Below are 20,991 nucleotides of genomic sequence, written 5' to 3'. Positions count from 1 at the left end.
CGCTTAACTAAGCAGCTCTTGTAGTGTAGTGGTTATGAGTCGGGCTGCTAACTTCAAGGTCAACCATTTCAAACTACTAGTGGTTCCACGGGAGAAAGATGAGGCTTCCTGCTCTTGTAAAAATTTAAAGTCTCAGAAACCCTATACAGGGTCACTATGAGTCGAAACTGACTCCACTGCACACCACCACCACCACCAGCCAGTTAACTGAGGAGCTAGGTTTGCCAACTCACATAGCTTGAGCCAAGCACCTCTGGGCTGAGGCTTATACCAGAGTGAGTGCCCTTTGGGCATTTATTTGTTGTTGTTGTTAGGTGCCGACTCTTAGAGACCTTATAATCAGCCTTAAAAGAGCTTTGTAGCCTTGCCCTGACAGGGCAGAGACTAGATCCCTCTGCCAAGGGCCAAAGAAAAACCTGCCTGTGGGCATGGATGAAAAGAAAAGATACTTCAGACCTAATAACTATAGCTTTAACGTTTCTGATCCTGAAATGTAACTTGCTAACGTTCTTAATAAACTCCATAATTTTGAGTATAGTCTGAAGTTCTGTATAGCCATCGCAGTGAATTATGAACCCCAGTTGAGGTGTAGACAGTGCTGTGGGCTGGATGGTTGGTGTTAGAAATGGTAAGGAAGGGTAGAGGTATGTCTGACCTCAGCCTTCTAGAAACCAGCTTTGGCTTGAGGGTGATTCTCCTCCTTTCTGGTGTAATCAGAAGAGGTCACAGGGCGCTGCGCCCTGCCCCTCATCTTATACTCCCTAAAGGGACACCCAAGGAACTTTTACCTGAGGAAGAGGTAACATTTGCTGGGCCAGCAAAAATTAACAGGCCACCACAGGGATTTAACAGAATGGTTACGAGGGAAAAATGAAGTAGAACAAGCAAATGCCAAATTGATATTGCTGGGCTTCATCCAGTAAAAACATGTACCCTAAATGCAAACCACATAAAAAAGAAAAAGAAAGACGCTGATGACATTGATTTTTTTGCTGTTTATTTAATACTATTTTGTTGTTGTTAAAGTGCCACCGAATTGGTTCCAATCCTTCCAAGGAGTGACTAGTGAGCTTGAAACACTAACCTTGTGATTGAAACTGAGTTTTGTCCAGCACATTAACCCATACAGTTACACCAGGACTCCATCTTCATGAGGATAATCTGCCTTAAAGTGAGCCTGATTGCACATCACACTGTGGTTGTCCTGCTGTGAGCTATAGGATCAGCAATGGGCTGCTAACCACAAGGCTGATGGTTCAAACGCACCAGCCGCTCCTTGGAAACTCTGTACAGGGTCACAACGAATCAGAACTAACTTGATGGCACTTAACAACACAACATGTTGTTGTTTAACTGATGCCCCAGCTCATGTCTTGACACGCAGCTCATGCATACTGCTAGTACATACCAGTTACTGTTTAATGATCTGCCTTCTCCCATTAACTCAAAGCCTTAAGGAGGCAGGTCCATCTCTGCCTTGCTTACCTCTGTTCCCAATGCCCAATGTCCAGTACAAGGAAGGTACTGAGGGGATACTTCTAAAAGTGAAATAGAATTGAATTTGAAATAGGCGAAAACTTCACATCTATCTTGTTTCATGACAAAATGGGAAATCCATCCTAGTTGATGACCAAGATTTGGTTATTCTTATAAGTGGTCATTGGTAGTGTGTGGTTACTTATGCTCCTGTTCAATTGCTCTTTCTTCCATTGAATGTATTTACCAAGTGATCAGATACCTGCAGAAACCTAGTCTCTGTGCCAAGCATTTGGGTGGACAAAGATAAGTGAGAAGCAGTTCTTGTCTTTAAGGAAATAAAAAACTGTTAAGTAGAGTAACTTTTACAATACAAGAGGGCTTCAGTAAGTGTGTGGCAAAATGGAATAGACAGATAATAGAATTTTCCCACAAACTTTATAAAGCCCCCTCATATATCCAATAAATGTTATGATAGAAATAAACACAGTGTGTGGAGAACATGAAGACGGGTATCCAACCGACATCAGAGACTAGGGGTTGGACTGGAGAAGGGTTCTGGGGAAATGTGGTTTTCACTCATGAGCCCTTGTATCCCTAGCATCTAGTTAGTTCTGTGCCTTAGTGATGCTGGTGTTGGACTGCTAAGCACTATGTTAATAGTTCAAACCCACCAGCCGCTACACAGTAGAAAGATAAGACTGTTCTTGTAAAGATTTACAGTCTTGGAAGCCCTATGTAGGGTCACTATGAGTCAGAATCAATTGGATGGCAGTGGGGTTTTGTCGTATGGCTGGCACACAATGGAATAAATGAATAGATGAACCAAGTGACTCCTGGGACTCCTAAAGGATAGTTGGGTTTATTCATCTGAGGGTAAAAGAACTGTCATCTCCGGTGAAGAGAGTTTGTGTGATGGTCCAGCCTCCAGAGGTAGAGTCCCAAATGTCAGTTGACAAGTTTCTGAATCAGGTGGGGCAGAGATTGTATATTTGGCATGGACAGTTACAAACAGCCTCCCTTCTTGTTACTGACATGACCAGTGACCAAGGATTGTGTTTTCTTATTACAGGCAAAGCGAAGGCTGGAGCTAGGAGAAGGTGGTCATCAGTACCTCTCAGATGGTTTAAAAACCCCCAAGGGCAAAGGAAGAGCTGCACTCCGAAGTCCAGATAGTCCAAAAAGTAAGGTTCCTTTTATCCCTTTCCTTATTCTCTTTGTTGTGTGTTATTGATTGACTGTGTCCCTCAAAAACCATGTGATGTAATTTCTAACCTCTTTGCCTATAACTATATTCCATTGGGGTATTGGTTGTGTTTGTTACGTTAATGAGACAGGGTTAGTTTAGGATGTATGCTGAGTTCATCTCTTTTGATATCTAAAAGAGATTAAATGCAGATTAATGCCCTGGACTACAAGTTCCGTTTGAACCTCAAGGTTGGCGGCTCAAGCTCACCAGCCTCTCCTCAGAAATCCTATACAGACAGGGTGGCTGTGAGGCACTCAGCAACAACAACATCAAGCAGAGACAAGGAAGAGAGCTGTCAAGCCACATGAAGCATGTCAGGAACAGAAGAAAAAGGGCTTTCTCCTCCAGAGTCCACAGAAAGAAGCTTTCCCCTGTTGCTGGCAGCCTGAGTTCGGACTTGGAGCCTCCTAAACTGTGACAAAATAAGTTTCTGTTTGTTAAAGCCATCCACTTGTGATATTTCTATTATAGCATCACTAGATGATTAAAGACAGATTTGGTACTGGAAAAGTGGGGTGTTGCTCTAACAGGTACCTAAAATATGAAAGCAGTTTTCGAATTGGGTAATGGGTAGAGGCTGGAAAAGCCTAGATTGCCTTAAAGAGACTTGGCCGAATTATTGAAGTCAAAGGCATTTGGGGTTTTTTTGTTTTGTTTTGTTTTGTTTTTCTTTTACTTTTTATTGTGAATTCAAGGAAGGTTTACAGACAAGATCATGAGCTCCACATTCAACAAACCATCTCAATGTTACAGTACTCTCCCTGCCTCAACATTTATCCCAATTCCTTCCTGTGGCTCCCCATTTACATCTTATATTTCACAAATAAGGAAAATAATAATAATAATACATATTCATTTAAATGTCCAAAGGGCACATTCTGTCAAAGATAATTCTTGAGAAGAACTATAGTGAAAATCTCTATTGTCTTAGAGAATACATAGGGCACCAACAATAGAATGTGACTAGAAATGTGGGTGTTAAATCTACATCTAGAGAGGCCTTAAAAGAAAATGATGAACATGTGATTGGACAGTGGAGAGAGTAATTCTTTTTATACAGTGGCAAAAAGGTTGTCCAGGGTCTACTCAAATGTTTGGTAGAATGTAGAACTTGTAAGTGATGAACTTGGATATCTGAAGAGATTGTGAAGAAAGATCTCAAAGGGGCCATGTGGTTTCTCCTTGCTACTTATAGTAAAGTGCTAGAAGAATGAGATGGACTTACAAATGAACTGTACAAAATGAAAAACAGAGCTTAAAGATTTTGAAAATTCTGTTATAGAAACAAAAAAAACACATATCTTAGAATGTTCCCCAAGCATGTAAATATACAATCTTTTGTGAAAGAGATTAAGCCTGTGCCTGATGGATCCAACTAACTACCATAGCAGACAGCCCATCAATTTAGACTTAGGTGAACAGAGAAAGAGCTAAAGAAAAGAATTCTACCAGCAGGAAGCAGGAGCTATATCTGATGTCCTCCAAGAAAATAAAAGGACCATTCCTGAAGCATCTTGGGAGATGAACAGAAATGGAAGGAACAAGGAAAGCAGGGCCTCCTCTGTGTTAAAGGGTGGGCCCACAACCTCCTATTTTTCAAGGAGTTGATCTTCACAAATTCAGTTTAATGTGGACTGTGGAGCTACCATTAAGATTTGTCAGTAGGATGGGGCCACCACCCAAAGCTCACGGATGGGCAGGGCTGCCCAAGGGCAGAAGTAAGGGAATGCAAGGGGCCAATGGGCTAGTGTTGCCACTAGAAGAATGGAGCCTACCAAAGCCAAGGGAGCAGAATGGAAGCCCAGGGCCCTCCAACCAGAAAGCAGAGAATTATTATCAAGCCTCAAGAGGTAAAGTTTGAGATTTGCTTATTGCCCATTATCCCTTCTTTTCCACCAATATCTCCGATTTGGGTGGAAATGTCTACCTTGTGCTGGTTACATCATTTATTGTGTTACATAGTTTTATTGTGTTGTTGGGTGGTTTACTGGTCTAATGGAAACTATACCCCTTAACACCCCTCAAGCTTGGACCTGAACTCATCCATGCAGGTCAGCATTCTGCCAAACAATAGAAAGGTATATAAGGTGAACTGGTGTGGCTATGTGGGTTAATGCACTGGACAGCAAAGTTGGTTTTATCCGCGAAACTAGTAGTTCAAGCTCACCAGCTGCACCTCAGAAACCCTATACAGGGTTTGCTATGGGTCAGAACTTGACTTAACGGCACTTAACAACAACAACAACTTAAAGTGAACAGTAACAACAGACAGGTACACACCCCTTAGAGCAGTCAACCCTATGAGATTAAAAAAAAAAAAAAGGGGGGGCCTCATTTGCCCAGGGACAAAGCTGAGAAGACAGGAAGGGATAGGAAAGAACAAATGGAAACAGAGCCCACAGGGAGGAAATGGGAAGAGTGTTGGTAGATTGTGGGGACTGCAATCAATGTTGTGAAGCAAAATGTGTGTGAATTGTTGACTGGAAAACCAATGTGCTCTGGAAACGTTCACCCAAATCACAAGTTAAGAAAAAGACTGAGCCAAATACTAAATAAAGAGGGAGCCTACATTCTAACTCATCTGGCTAGCTGTCATCTCCATGCCACCTCCAACTCATAAGCAGCTTCTGAGAGTTCAGGGCACTCCACACTGACAAACAAGTTGGGTTCCATGTGTATAAAGATTTCCTGAGGCTGTGAAAGTCTCTTTTAACATGTAAAACTGAGGTCCTAGGCATGATCTGAAAATGTCTGACTTAAGTCAGAATCACAACTCCTTTTTTTTTTTTAAATTAAACTTTAACTTATTTTAAATCTCTCTTCTGCCTTCCTAAGACGAGAGACTGTGACTTAGTCTTGTGACATGTAACTTCTTGTAAAACTTTAACCATCCTCAGCAAACATTGGAAGAAGCAAGAATGTGGTTTGCCAGGAAATGTTTACCAGGATGATCTTGGGAGGATACTTGCTAAGCATGCCCCAGGAAGAACATGTATGTAGACATTTCCAAAAATCACTTGCTAGGTTAACTCCAAGGACAAACAATTCCATTTTGGAAGGAGCACAGGATGCTCCTTAGAAATGAAGATGGGAAGACTTCATCTCTCATATTTTGGACATGTTATCGGGAGGGACCCATCCCTAGAGAAGGACATCCTGTTTGGTAAAGTAGAGGGTCAGTGAAAAGAAGGAAGATCCCCCCAAGAAGATGTAATGGAACAGTGGTTACAGCAATGGGCTAATAAAAAAAATTTTTAAAGTTATACGCAAGCCAGCAAAGAGAGAAACAAGTTAGCAGAGAAACAAAGAAAAGACACGTCATGTCACATGAAGGTTGCCCAGGAGTAGAATTTCAAAAGAGACAAGGACCTTTCTCTTGACTCACCAGAGAAAGAAAGCCTTCACCAAGAAACAGCACCCTGAATTTAAACTTCCAGTCTCCTAAACTGTTAGGAAAGAAATTTCTGTTCATTCATCCCACCCATTTGTGGTGTTTCTGTTATAACAGCCCTAGATAACTAAGACAGTGTGGGATTCCCAGCTTTCGAGGCTTGTGGCTAGTAGGATGTCATGGTGTGAATGATTGTGGTGTGGCGTGTACTTTTGCATCTTTTGGTGTCAATCCAGAAAATAAATACAGTATCTGCAGGCACCTAGTCACTCAGCTACCTAAGTACTGACTTAAGGGGAGGCCTCTTTAAATGTGTGTATTTAGTAGCAGTATTCAGGTAGCATCATTTTCAACTCAGAATATAAGATGTTTGGTAATGTTGTATGATAAAATGTAAGTTTAACTTTCCTTTATGGACTTGACTTCAGAGTCTTAGGGCTAACAGAATCTGGAACAGACAGCAATGCCCGTGCTAACCTGTATCTCTAGTTCAGCACATAGGAGTTGATTGAAGTCAATAAATTACAGCTAGTTTTCCCTTGCCATCAAACAGCTATCGTTTCTTTTGGGAGAGAGAGAAAAATAGGTTAGAAATACCCAAATCATACTTTGATATCTTTTGCATTTAACATAAAGGCTAAATTACACTATGTTCTCTCCTTTTTCTGGTTTGTGCATTCAGGCAGTCCTTATTTTGTGCCTAATGCAAAATTAAGCGCAGTATTAACTAAGGAAGTTTCATTCAAGAGAGATGGGGAGATGTACCAGAAAAACATTTCCAGGTGTTTGCCATCCAAACAGAGCATTGTTTGAAAAATCAGTGAACAAGTTATACACGCAGAGAAACACTGGAGCCTCTATATTGCCCTAGAAACACACAAGCCCTGTTACAATGGGGCTGTTTGAGCTCCTGTCCTGCATACTGGAGAAATCGTAGCATGACTCCATTGCGTTAAGCCCCACTTGATGCTGATTCCATGAGGCCTACAACCTTTTCTGATTCATTCAACGGGTCTTTCTGAGCATCTACTACGGGTGAGTTACTTCACTAGACCCCGGGAATAGGTAGGGTAAGCCAAAAGCAAAACTGCTGAGAACTTCAAAGTGCAGCACTTGAATCTGATGCAAGAGTTTTTACTGCCCCTTCTGTTTCTAATAAAACAATTCCATAGCTTTCTATAGCTTGCCTAAAGCACCAGCAACAAAGCTTTGCTTCAGATACTAATGCTTGGGGAAAGAGGGCTTATTTAACTGCAAAGACACCCTTCATTTCTTTACCTCTCCCTGTCCTACCCACCCCCAACCCCATCCGCTTGGTTTTTGTTTTTCTTTAAGCTCCAAAATCTCCCTCAGAAAAAACACGGTATGATACGTCCCTTGGTCTGCTCACCAAGAAGTTCATTCAGCTACTGAGCCAATCACCCGATGGGGTCTTGGATTTGAACAAGGCAGCAGAAGTGCTTAAAGTGCAAAAGAGAAGGATTTATGACATCACCAATGTCCTGGAAGGCATCCATCTCATTAAGAAGAAATCTAAAAACAACGTTCAGTGGATGTGAGTATGAGCCCACAGCCTCCCTGTTCCTTGTGTCTGACTGACAGGGTAGTTTGAAATTTTGCATCTGTTTTTCTTAGTTCTATCTTTCCCATTCTTGCTCACACTTCTTTTCTCTCCTCCTCCATTCTTCTCTGTCACTCTCTCTCCCCTTCCTACTGTCTTAGCCAGAGTTTGTGAATCTTTAAAGAGAGACTTTCTGTTGACATATTATTAAAGAGAAAAGAGTGTATATTTAATTAGCTGCAAGCAAGGAGATTCTTAGATGAATTGAGGCACAAATGTCAGTTGGAATGCAGCTCTTTCGTTATGTTGAAATCTATATGTGTGTTCACATATGAAATCTTAAAGATGCTTATACACTTGTCTTTGAAATTAACTAAGGTTTACAGGTCATCTGAAGGAGCTCTTGTAGCTTAGTGGTAACAAATCTGGCTATTAATCTCACAGTCAGCAGTTCAAAACTGCCGCCAGCAGTTCCACGGGAGAAAGAGGAGGCTTTCTGCTCTCATAAAGATTTATAGCCTTGGAAACCCTCTATGAGTCGGAACTGACTCCACGGTACATCACCACCATGTGGCCTCTGTATGGACGTGCCTAACCACACAAGCCTATATCTTCACCCATGGTAATAATAGATTGATTCATTTTCTTTGCAAATGAAGGCAAACTTAAATACCTCCATTTCTTTTATCAAGCAGGGTGCCAACACTTAACCACTTGTAAAACCCCCAAGAGTAAAGAAATACATAATGTCATTTGTTTATTATATACAGAGCATCTAAACAGCCAGAATTTTATAAAGATGGTTGAAAAGCCTGTTATGAGGTAGCTTTTACAAAATGCCACTTCAAACATGATAACATCAACAGGCAACTTTTGTGTACTTTTTAACATTTTGTGACAGTTGGATTAACCCATTTTGGCCTGTAGGTTAGAGAAACCTATAGATGTCAGTCTTTATCCTTGCAAACAGCATATACATTAGTTTCCTTTACTTTTTTTCTTTTTGATGGTTGGTATACCACCCTCTGGAATTACCTGAGTCTTTCATACTTTTTTAATCATTTTTTTTTTAAACCATTTAGTCTTTCAAAGACGTATCTTTTTATCTTTCTATCACCTTCCCCCTTACTTACCCCAGAAGGCATGTAGTAGGGAAGCGCCTCCTTTTTGCCCTTCGAATTTGAGCCTTATGAAGAATCAGGACACCCCACCACTACCCCAATAGAGAAAAGTAGAAATAGCAGAGTGTCTTGTCACTTAATTTCTATGGCGTGAAAAGTAAAGGGCTATATTTATGGGGGGAAATTGTACATGAATGTTCTCATTTAACACTTGACTTATACACAGTTTGAACTCCCATATCAAGAGGGGACATCTGCCCCAAGGACCACTTCTCCTTCCTCTCCCCCAGCCCCTCGTACTGGCCTCTCCCAAGCCGCCATCAAGAGTGTGTGTTTGGATTCCTAGGGGTTGCAGTCTCTCTGAGGACGGGGGCATGCTGGCCCAGTGCCAAGGCCTGTCAAAAGAAGTGACTGAGCTCAGTCAGGAAGAAAAGAAACTAGATGAACTGATCCAAAGCTGTACCCTGGACCTCAAACTGTTAACCGAGGATTCAGAGAATCAAAGATATCCTTTGTGCTACCTGTTCATTTGGTGGGGTGGGGTGGGGGGGGGGTAGTGCCTTCTTGACTCTTTCTAGAGTTGGCAATATGATTTATACCCTGGGTAAGAACTTTATTTACTCTGGTCTCATGAAGTTGAGCGTGTGTGTGTAAGCACACTTAGTTTTGCCTAAAAAATCAATATAAGATATTCATTAGACTAGATCCTATGATAATTGTTTTGATAGTAGGGTTAGAACTGTGTTTTCAAGCATTTTATTCATGTGAGGTCGGGACATATGGATACAGTCATAGCGTAAGGCCATTAATATTATAAGCCTAAAGTGTCAGTATTAATATTAATGACAACATTTAGCAGATTCATCTTTGGCTTCCCAGATTTCTGGTGGGTGTTAGCTGTCACTGTTGCGGTTCTCACATTCTATCTTCTTTTCATCAGATAGTGTAGCAGTTGGAATTTGTTGAATCTATCTGATTGGGTTGTAATCGAAGGGTTTGAGAAGAGTATAAGACAATCATACTACAACTTTTAAAGTGCTTCATGCTGATTCCAAGCACCAAAAACTGATTTCAGGAGCACCTCTTGGCCTGAGAAATCTCAATTCATCTATTCATCTACAAACATTAGCTCCTGAAGATTAAAAATATATATATGAAAAACTCCATCTTGCTGTCAAGGCTCCACTTGCTGGCTGTTAACTGTCTCAGGAAGTTTGTTCTTCATTCTTTTACTAAGAGATCAAAAAGAGAAAGATACTGACTGCTTCATTAGGTAGAAGAGAAGATTTTTCAGATATTCTCAATTATTAGTAGAAGACAAAAACAGTATTTTAACTTAACTTACCTCTAAAGTATGTTCCAAACTTTGGATTATTCTGCATTTACCTCTGTTGCCCAGAAAATGCCCTTCTAGTATCTCGTCTCTTAGAAACTTTGCCTCAAAATCTATGAGGACAGTTACTAAAGAATATCTCAGGTTTTTTAACACACTGTTTTAGGGTTAACTACAACAACATAGAGCCCTGATAGGTACAATCAGTAAAACATTGGTCTTCTAACCAGAAAGTTGGTGGTCTGAGCCTGCCAGCCCCTCCACAGGGGAAAGATGTGTCCATCTGCTTCTACAGAGGTTTACAGCCTTGGAAACCCTATGGTGCAGTTTGGCTCTGTCCTGACAGATCTCTATGAGTCAGAATCCCCTCAGTGGCATTGGGCGGTTGTAGTCTTAGGGTTCTCTAGAGACTTAGAACCCATAAACTACATATACATATAAAGAGAGATTTCTTTTCAAAAATTGGCTTAAGCTGTTGTAGAGATTGTCAAGTCCAAAATCTTGTAGCACAACATCCATAGGTTCGACCAGAGAAGAGTAAAGGCATTCTGGCAAAATGTCTATTTATATTCTGGAGAAAGAACATTTGCTATGGAAGACTGCCTTTTTGCTCTTAAAACTTTCAGTTGATTGGATGAGGGTGATCACATGTAACTATTTAATAACAGCATCTAGACCACTGGACACCATAGCCTAGCCAAGTTGGCACGTCAAATTAACCATCACACATGCCATTCTTATTTCCCTATTGACCAAAGAATTGACCCTATCAGCTGATAATTAGTGAGATGGAGAAAAGGGGAATGCTGTTTAAGAACCCCTCCATTGGTGGCCAGAGTAGGCTTGCAGGGGTAAAGAAGAGTAGCTTCCCTTGGGCTGTTTCATTCGTTGTTTGGATGAGAGCCTCATTGCAGAAGAGAGTGGTAGTTTCACATGATTGGCAACCTCACAGAACATGTAGTTTGTGGCATTGTCGCCAACATTAGTTTTCTCTCTGACCTTTTGTTGCAGAAAAAGAAAAATTCCTTGCAGGGGTACGCTAACGCAAGAGACAAATTCAGAAGGGAGCCAGAAAGGAAACACTTTTAAGTTTGTAAGATTAGAGAATATGTTTGCACAATTTATTTCAATTCCGTTCCCAATTTGGTACAGCTTGTTCATGAATGTGTTGAAATTTTCCTTCCTGCAGCATATTGAGAAAGATGAGTTTTATTCTAATAAGTTCTTGTCTTGTTTTAATAGCTTTTTGAGAGCGTGAGGTAAGGTAACTAACTACCTGGTCATCCGTTTTCCCTAGGATTCTGAATAAAACTTCAGAACTATCAAGCCTTCTGTGCAGACACCAGTTGGCTTCCTTAATGAAATAAGTGGTCATTAAAAAACCAAAATTCTGCCCAAGTAGTCACCATCAAGCTCAACATTGAATTGTCTGTTGTCTTAGAGAAGATAGTCTGTGATAGATCCCCCTCAAATATATGTGCAGATTTTATGTGGGTGTGCTTTTTTCTGGGGAATTAATTTAATCATTTCCTCCAGGTCCCTGGGTGGTGCAAGTGAGTCCTAGTGTGGTGCTGTGGGCTAATGCATCAGACTGCAAAGTTGTTTGAACTGCAAGGCTGGTGGTTCGAGCTCCTTGGAAATCCTATACAGGGTCTCTTATGGGTCAGAATCAACTCAACAGCACTTAACAACAACAACAACATTAACCTAAAGGTTGGTGATTCCCACCCATCCAAAAGCAGCAGCATGGAGGAAAAGGCTTTATGCTTCCATAAATACTGATGCTGGTAGTGATTGTCAGCCACCAAGTCAGTTCCAACTCATAGCAACCCTGTATAGAGTTTCTGAAAGTGTACATCTTTATAGGAGCAGAAAGCCTCCTCTTTCTCCCATGGAGCAACTGGTAGATTCAAACTACTGAACTTGTAGTTAGCAGTCCACCTCATAATTCACTACCAGAGTTCCTTTCCATAAATAAATACCATGGCCAAGAAAACCGTATGGGCTAGTTCTCTTCTCTAACACAAGGAGTCTCCATGAGTTGGACTCGATAGCAATGGGTTTTTTGTTTGCTTAATTCTCAGGTTCTCAAAGCCCTATTTCTATATTAAATATGTTATCTATATTAAATAAATATGCTATATTTATCACCTGCAAAAATACCGTCACTGAGTTGTGATTTGCTGTTCTATTCCTAGCAGCTTTTGCAGGTTATTATAGAAAAGACATGTTATGTACCAGTTACTACAACTGTTTAAAGACATGTTGCATTAATTATGCTATCCCCTGTCCCTTATATACAAAAGGCATGCAGCCAATTCTATGTTAATACCTAGTCTGAGTTTGTCTCTCTAGATAAGCTTGCACAAATCATTTTGTCATGTATTAATTGCCATAGTCTTTCATGGTGTGCTTTTGAGGTTCAGCCGTCAGAACTCTTATAAGAGTTGTTCAGTACTAAATAACTACCAAAAGTACTGAAATATTATCTTTCTTTGTTTTCCTAAATCCGTATTTCTCAAATTCATGCAGGTTGCCAATCATCTGGATGCTGCTTTCCTCCTTGTAACTCTGCAGTATTGATAAGGTTAATAATGTCATACAAAGGCTGATTTTTCTAACAGAAGAAATGACACTCTTTTCTGTAGGCAATATATAATCCTAACCAGCCCAGATACAGTTGAGACTAGCAAGCTGTCTGAGCAATTCTCCCATCAATATGTCCATTTCTATTTTTTCATTCATTGGGGTGGCTGTTGGCACTGGCTAATACTCAAGTAGCAGGTAGAAGTAATTAGAGTATCAAAAGAGATTCTGGGAAGTCAAGCTTGCAAATTTTTTGCAAATTGGGGTCTGTCTTCATTCGGTTTGAATGACACAACCCTTTATCTAGTGCTCATGGAATTGCCTGTGTTTCAGAAGAACCTGGCTTGAAATTCCAGGGTTTTTCTTTTCTTTTGATAATTTGCTTTACCTATTCTACTACTGTGTTTCAGTCATTTAAATATCCACAAACTTTTACAAAGAGACTCTATTAAATTGTAATCTATTGTTGTTAAAATATCAGCCAGGAAACATTTCAGAGGGAGCCTCATGGATTCAGAGATCTAGAAAAGAATATATATAGTCTCATGAGTACTTTGAACTTTCTCCACATATCTATTTTGTTGCTTTCATGAAGGTTACTTCTGAGACAGTATAACAAATTTCCTTAACACTTAACCACGTTAGCTTATGTTACATATCAAGATATTCGAAAAATTAGTGGCCTTAAAGACCAAACTGTTATAGTTGTGAAAGCCCCTCCAGAAACAAGACTTGAAGTGCCTGATCCACTTGAGGTAAGGAGACAGCGTCTTTGTTTATCCACAAAGATCTTGTTGGGATGGCGGAAGTGAAGAGTCACTGACTTAGATTTGAAGTTTGTTCCCTCCAGAAAGTGTCATCATTCTTTCCTATCCGTCTTATTGATCCCTAAAATTAATAATCATTTCAGCTGTTTGATATTTATTGCGTATTCAAAACAAAAAGATGTTAACACGGCAGAGCCCTGCCCACCCAGTCGTGCACTTTTTTGTCTTTTTTATAATTTGTTATCTGGTGGTTCTGATCAATTTGAGAAATTTAAAAAAATCATACGTTGATTATTCTGTGCATATTTGACCTCCACCATAAATAGAGATGTGAAATGTTTTAAAGTATCGATCTTAACTTTTATCTTGACATATTTAAAGAATTGGTTATATCTGGCATGTTTAATTTTAAGGAACCAAATGGGAATCTGGGTTAGTTCATAGACTATAGAATGTTGTTCACACAGTAGGGAACTTTTTTTTTTTTTTTTGCCAATGATTGGTGTCAGATATACTTTGATGATACTGGTCCAGACTATATAACCATAAGATAAAGAAATGTCATTTAAAAATTCAAGATTTACATAAAAGATAAAAAAGCATTAAATTTTCAAGCTCCCACCTAGGGTAGAGTGTGCACTTTAAGTAACAGTAATAGCTCTATGACCTAGATGAGGAGGAATTTTCAATTCTTATGGGTCTTCATTCTATATTAGGCTAAGTGCCTATACTTAAGAATGATCATTGTTAAAATCCAACATAAAAGAGCCCTACTAAAAGGGAATAATTGCATGAAAATGCTGTATTTGTAACAGTTAAAGGATCTTTCAGTAATTTTCAACATACCCAAAAAAAAGAATATTTAAAGGGCACATGCCTCTCCCGTAATGCTTTTTTCACATATTGACCCCTCAAAAAATATTCTTTCTCTAGACTTGGAATTGGCAAACTTTTCTGTAAAAGTGGTTAGATGGTAAATAGTTTTTACTTTGAGAGTCATAAAGTCTGTTGCAACTCTCCAGCTACTCAGTTCTGCTATTTAGTGTGAATGCAAGCAGCCAGCAACAATATGTAAACAATGAGAGTAAGTGTAGCTCTGATCCAATAAAACTTTATTTACAAAACCAATTGGAGGGCCAGAGTTGGCCTATAGACCTTAGTTTATTAACTCCTGCTATATATGATAACAGTCTTGATAAACAATAGACTACCATCAAAGAAACAAAATGGCCCATGAAAATTATCCATACTTTACATTGTTGGATCTTTCAGCTTGAATCTCTCTCACTTCTTCCAAAATTATCCATACTTTACATTGTTGGATCTTTCAGCTTGAATCTCTCTCACTTCTTCCGTTCATAGAGCCTACAAATTCATTTGTCAAGTACCCAAGGACCCATTGAGGTTTACTTATGTCCAGAAGAGACTGAAACTCACAGTCCAATGAAAACAAACAACCAAGACCACAATGGGAATATCCCTAAACCCACTTCCAAAGGTAAAAAATAAAAATCCACTTTTGTCATTTGAAAACAGTCTCAAGAATGCAGGAGATTGCAATCATTGCAATGAAATGAAATAAGATAGGATGAATGTAAAGCTAATGTTCTCCCATGTAAGTTATCACATAATTCACAATAAAAACTTAAAAAAAAAAAAAGAATGCAGCTGATTAGAATGAGCCTGTGTTGAAACCACAAATCTAGGCAAGAAACAAAAACTTCGGTTGTTAGTATTATTATTTGTTGTTGTTAAGTACCATTGAGTCCATTGCGACTCATAGCAACCGTGTATAGGGTTTCTGAGGAGACACTGGTGAACTTGAACCGCCATTCTTGAGGTTCAACCAACCTTGCAGTCCAGCGCATGAATCCACAACCAAACCAGGACTCCTATTATTGTTATTAGGGCTCCCTTTTTTTTTTTTCCTTTTTCGTATTTTTCTCAAAGGAATTCTGACTAGTCTGAAATCCTACTGTTGGGCAGTGGCTCCCCACCCACTTAGAGAACCCCTTCAGGCAGTTGCCGTGGGCAGATACTGTTTCCTCCTAGCGTTCTGAAAAACGAAGCAGTAGCTTGTCTTGGTGAATCATCAACTATCTTTGGCCATATAACTTTTGAACGATGCTGCAGGGATCCTTAAGGAGAGAAATGGAAAAAGTGTGGTGAGATAAAGCCTTTTATCAAAAAGCTTTTGGGGAGAAGATAACAGAGGAAAGCCCCCCGGGAAGTAAATCTGACTCCTCTCCCTGTAGTTTTTCTAGAGCTGAGGAGTCTGTGGGCAGTCTCTTTTATTTTCCCCCCAGTTTCAGTTTGGGGATACTGATTTAAATTCTCCCACCCCCACCCCCACCCCCGCCATCACTCAGTGTATCAGTGAGCATATGAATGATAGGTCTGATTTAGTACTGAGCAAAAATACAAAAGGAGCTCTGATAGCGTAGTGGTTACGAATCGGGCTGCGAACCTTAAGTCCAGCAGTTCGAAACTACCAGCCGTTCCGCGGGAGAAAGATGAGGCTTTCTGCTCCTGTAAAGATTTACAGCCTTGGAAACCCTGTACAGGGTCGCTATGGGTCGGAACGGACTCGAAGGCACTTAACAACAAAAATACAAAAGAGAATCTTTGTGTGTATGTGTGTGTTCAAAGGTATCTTAAATAAGCTGGGTGTTGAAAAAAGACAAGATGTGTGTGTCCCTTTGTTTTGTTTTTCATTAAGCAATAACTGCTTCATAGGACATGATAACTACATGGTCGGTGGTTCAAGCTCCTTGGAAACCCTATACAGGGTCGCTATGGGTCGCAACCGACTCAGTGGCACACAACAACAAAAACTTGATACCAGAAAGAAGTTGTTGAGCTGGTCAGCCTCTACTCTTTAAAGGGTGTATTTTTTTTGTTGTTTCCTCAAGGTAGATAGTTTAAAAGATGTATGAGTAAACTAGAACAAAGGCTAGTCACCTAATCACAGGTGTTAGAACAAAAGGTGGTCTGTATCTGATCTAATGGAACGTATGAAGGGGCTTCGCAAAGCTGCTGGACCAGTGGAATTTAAAGCAAATGGAACTTTTCCAGGAACTCTTTGAAGCCCCTTCACACTTTTTTTTTTTTTCCCCTCCCATGCTTTTATTTATTTTTATTTTAATGACAAGCAATGTGAACATCCCTCCAAAAATACTAAACTTAGTTTTCTTTTTACTTACTTTTTGTTTCCAACTCTCTTTTCACTCCAGACTTGGCTTCAACCCACTCAGGACATAGCGATTGCTCAGTTTCTGTGGCAAACCTTTCTCCTCTGACCTCGCCCACCAATCTGTTACAGCAGACTGAGGACCAAATTCCTTCCAACCTAGAAGGACCATTTGTGAACTTACTGCCTCCCCTGCTCCAAGAAGACTATCTACTAAGCCTTGGGGAGGAAGAAGGTATCAGTGATCTTTTTGATGCTTATGATTTGGAAAAACTCCCACTGGTGGAAGACTTCATGTGTAGTTGATTATGCCCTGCGTGAAATCCTCCATACAAACCAATATTTTTTTATTATGGAACTTCTGTCATACAGTGTTGTCCCTTCCTACCTTCTTCCTCCAAGATATTATCATGAAGTAAACTACAAACTTCAAACAAAGCTGACGTTTTAATGAATTAAAAAAAAAAAAAAAAAGTTTTTTTTTTTTAATTGTCTAAACGCACAGTTTGCAGGCTCCCTTGGGAAAGGCCTGCTTTGCCCCAGGCTCCAATCTCTTGGGTAAGTCAGCAAGTTGAGAAAATGTGCAATCAGGTGTCTCCCTCTCGGATTGGCTTGCTGTGACTGATGGATGGGCTGTAGAATGGGGGTCTGCCCACCTGGCCCACTCAACAACAGCTATCTTCCTTAATAGCATTTCAAGCCGTGCCTTCTCCGCAGAATGCATGTCTTTTTTGGGGGGTCTGCTAATACGGAGTGGAACTGCAGGAAATGTAAACGTGTGAAGTCATGCAGAAGTGTGAACCAGATTTCTTCAGCTCTTCTTAGGAATATTTAAATTACTGTCGTGATCCAGTTTAAGCTATGTACTTACTCTCTGTCACACGGGAGGTCAAGAGCACCTCCACAGCCTTCTGTATGAAGAACCTGTTTTCAAATCTGTCTCTCAAATACAGAAGAATTGTAAGAGTTCTGCCACTTCAAGCTTTGTGGATTTTCTTGTCTCCATAAACCACTCCCACCCACCTCCTGGCCCCCCAATGTCTTTGTAAGTTTAAATTTTTATTTGTAACCAATGCCTACTTAAGAGTTCTTTGTGGATTATTTTAAACTTCTTTTATTTGTGTTAGCTGCCATTGAAGCATTCCCCCATGGAACCCATCACCATTTCAATTTAATTGTTTACTTGGAAGAGGTTCTTGCTAATTTAAATGGGTTAAGCAGAGGGCGAGAACTTTAAACCTTTGTGATCAAAGCTTTAACAGCCTCTGCAAGAAGCCTGTCCCATCCAGCTTTGCTTCACTGGAGGGGCAGTTTGGGATGTGTCAGCCCTGGAGCTCACCACCACGGTGGCCCCTTTGAAAGGAGAACTAGGTTGGCAGTCCCAAGGAGCAGCAAAGACGGGTCCTTCCATCCTTGGACTTCCTGCCGATCTGGGGAAAGGGCTCTCTTACACTGCACTCAGGGAGATCAGATTGCGGGGCCTTCGGGAAGAAAGATCTACCCATTCCGCAAGGATACAGTGGCATTTACTTAAAAGTTGCTGAGAAGAGGGAGCCACCACTATTGTCCGGTGCTGTAAATAGTCCTGGCCACAACCTGAACCCCTTCGGCCATGAAGGAGTAAATTGGACCAAGGAAAATCAAACCTTAGAAAATGAAGTGATCAGATGCCAAGGCATCTCCCAGTTTACTCTTTGGGAATGCCATCCCAAGTTGAAAATCCTCATGGGTACATCCAAGAATAGCTTCCCTGTTGGCAGGTGGAGATGGCCATTTCCCACCAGGACTGTGGCATAGCACCTCCAGATCCATTCCTGGGATGTTCTAAGGACTTTGTGACTGAGGGGAGGAATGGACATTTGAAAAATAAAAATAACAATCGCAACAGTTAAATTGAAATGCTATGTGCCTGACAGCTAGGCTCATAGTAGGTACTCAGTTGATACGTGTTTCATTGAATGGAAAATATCCCTTAGGAAAACATCAGAAACAAGCTAAGAGAGAAAGCCCCAGCCAGTTTACTCTAGATGGATTTTCACAATATGCAAAGTGGTGGTGGGGTCAACGCAGTGACACCAGCACTTTAAACTACGTGTAGGTATGCATGGGTGTGTGTTTGGGAAGAAAAACAAAAGTGCAGGGGATCCCCCTGTTTCTTCTGCAGCCTCCATCCTCCCCGCCCTCCTCCCCTCACACACACTGGACTTGGTCCGAAATGAAGCATTGAGGTGAGGAGGGAGGGGAAGCTTTGTGTTAAGTGCCTACTGGAAATGCACTGTGGGGTTTTTTCCTGTATGGGAAACCATTTATGCCAAGCTTTTTTCCCATTTCCCATATTTATCTCATCTGGTTAGCTGCCTCTGCTTCCAGCTCTGTGTAATTCTCTTTGCCAGCTGCACAAAGCTGACTTTTCCCAAAGTCTAAAGAGAGAGCTCACCTGGCCTAGGTAGTTGTGCGTTTCGTTTTTCTCGTGAAACCTTTCGATAATGTAATGCTGTATTTATTGTTTTTGCAAAATGAAAGGAATACTAATAAGTCATAAACGTTCCTTCCAGCAAACAGGCTGAACTGATGTACATCAATTATAGATGCCCCATACTGTATTCTGTTTGCATTCGTCATTTTATTTTTGACATAGTATCTGGCACACAAAGTGGGTTAGTACTACAGTATTTGTGTTACTCTAAGTACTAAGTATGCAGGTTTCCTGGTACCATTGCTGCTATTAAAGCTCACACATGAAATGGCTAAAAGTTACAAGTATGCGAATTATGACTGCGTGAGCCTTAGAAACTAATGTATAAAGGGCAACACATGAGCTGTCAAACAGTGTTAGTTGTGTGTTTATATGTACAGATTTGAGCATAGCGAAGGTTTTATTTAAGTTGTGATGTAGTCTCACATTTTCATTATCTAGCAATTTTGTACAGAGATTTTAAAAAAAGAAAAAGAAAAAGGCAATTAATTTGTAAACACTGCCAGAATCTTTTCTAGCTGGTTTGTAATTTTTTAGGAGTGTGTCTTTGTTTTCGTCCTCTATTGTGGCTCTTGTTGTCTTTTTGTTGTTGTTGTTGTTGTTGTTGTTAAGTGTAGATCTGTAAATACAATTGCAGTATTTAAAGCTTTAGCTTTCAGGAAAAAGGAATTAAGAACTTGGTGTGTGCATGACAAGTCAGGTGTATGAGAGAAGAACTTTAAAGGAAGATGCTTGGAGAGGAAGTCGGGTGGCAAGTGTCTGGTTATGGGAATTTCTTTTCCTATGGGGTACGTGATTTTGTTTTTGTTTTTGTTTTTAAAAAAGGAAGTATATCTCCTGAAATTGGGAGTAGGCAAATTACTAATCATTTTAGCTTTGTGATGTATGCTAGTTTGGGGGGGGAAAAAAAAAAGAAGAAGAAGAAGAAAATATGTAATATAATGTAAAAAAAAAAAGGGGCGGGGCACTTTATGATGAATTTTGTAAATAGATTTGTTACAGGATGCCCTGTTCTCTAGCTGTGATCTTAACAACTTCAAATGGGTGTAATTTGAATAAATTTTGTATGGTAAAGGATCAATAAAATGATTTTTTTTATGAGTTCAGATTTGTGGATGGGTTTTTTAAATATTATAGTCATATATTTAAGTTTTAAAGGCAGCTTTTAAGTTGGAGTATCTGGGGTGTTGCAAAAGGTTAACAAGTTCATTGCTAATCAGGAGGTTAATGGTTCAAGTTCACCCCTCTGCTTTAGGAGACAGACCTGTTGATTTTGGACCATTGAAAACCCTATGGAACACAATTCTACTCTGATACATATTGAATTGCTATATGAGTTGAAATCAACATGACAGTAACTGGTTTATGTTAAGTTAAAGGGGCAAAAGTTGAATAAAAGCTCTCAATATCGAATGCCTTACCCTGTATCTATAACTCTGAGAATGTTGCAAAATATTTTATCCACCTGTGGTGTTGTAGACTATGAAGTAGAACTTACCATAGGTCCCTTTAACCACCTGCAGAGACATCTCCCAGGTATTGAAGAAAGATTTTTACATTGAGAAAGTGATTACATGTCAACCTTTAATTCTCATAAGAGGAATCGAAACAATAAACGTTTATTCTCAAAACTAGTAATTAGCTCCCTTGTTCTTGATTCTTTAATTTTTTTATAAATGGCATTCATTAGCAAATGGTTGTTGCTCATTGCCATCGAGTTGGTTCTAATACACAGCCATCTGCATAGGGTTTCTGAGGTGCGACTGATGGGTTTGAAGCACCAGCCTTGTGGTTAGCAGTGCAATGCTGATCCTACAGCACCACACCAGCTGCTGTGTCAC

General features: G+C 40.1%; 1 protein-coding gene across 1 annotated transcript in view; it reads left to right on the top strand.

Moving 5' to 3' along the window:
• The window catches only part of E2F3 (E2F transcription factor 3), a 111,276-nt gene extending 94,244 nt beyond the window's left edge, over positions 1-17,032 (top strand). The window contains exons 2-7 of the mRNA XM_006860788.1: positions 2,549-2,660; positions 7,452-7,671; positions 9,145-9,303; positions 13,358-13,472; positions 14,847-14,982; positions 16,718-17,032. Of these exons, the coding sequence (XP_006860850.1) occupies positions 2,549-2,660; positions 7,452-7,671; positions 9,145-9,303; positions 13,358-13,472; positions 14,847-14,982; positions 16,718-16,980 (1,005 nt within the window). The 3' untranslated portion in view covers positions 16,981-17,032. The remainder of the gene's footprint in view (positions 1-2,548; positions 2,661-7,451; positions 7,672-9,144; positions 9,304-13,357; positions 13,473-14,846; positions 14,983-16,717) is intronic.
• The last annotated feature ends 3,959 nt before the right edge of the window (positions 17,033-20,991 follow it).

The sequence above is a fragment of the Chrysochloris asiatica genome, unplaced genomic scaffold, assembly GCF_000296735.1.
Source record: "Chrysochloris asiatica unplaced genomic scaffold, ChrAsi1.0 scaffold00040, whole genome shotgun sequence".
In the NCBI taxonomy this organism is placed as follows: domain Eukaryota; kingdom Metazoa; phylum Chordata; class Mammalia; order Afrosoricida; family Chrysochloridae; genus Chrysochloris; species Chrysochloris asiatica.
The sequence above is the reverse complement of the archived record's forward strand: the minus strand, read 5'-3'. Positions and strand labels throughout refer to the sequence as shown.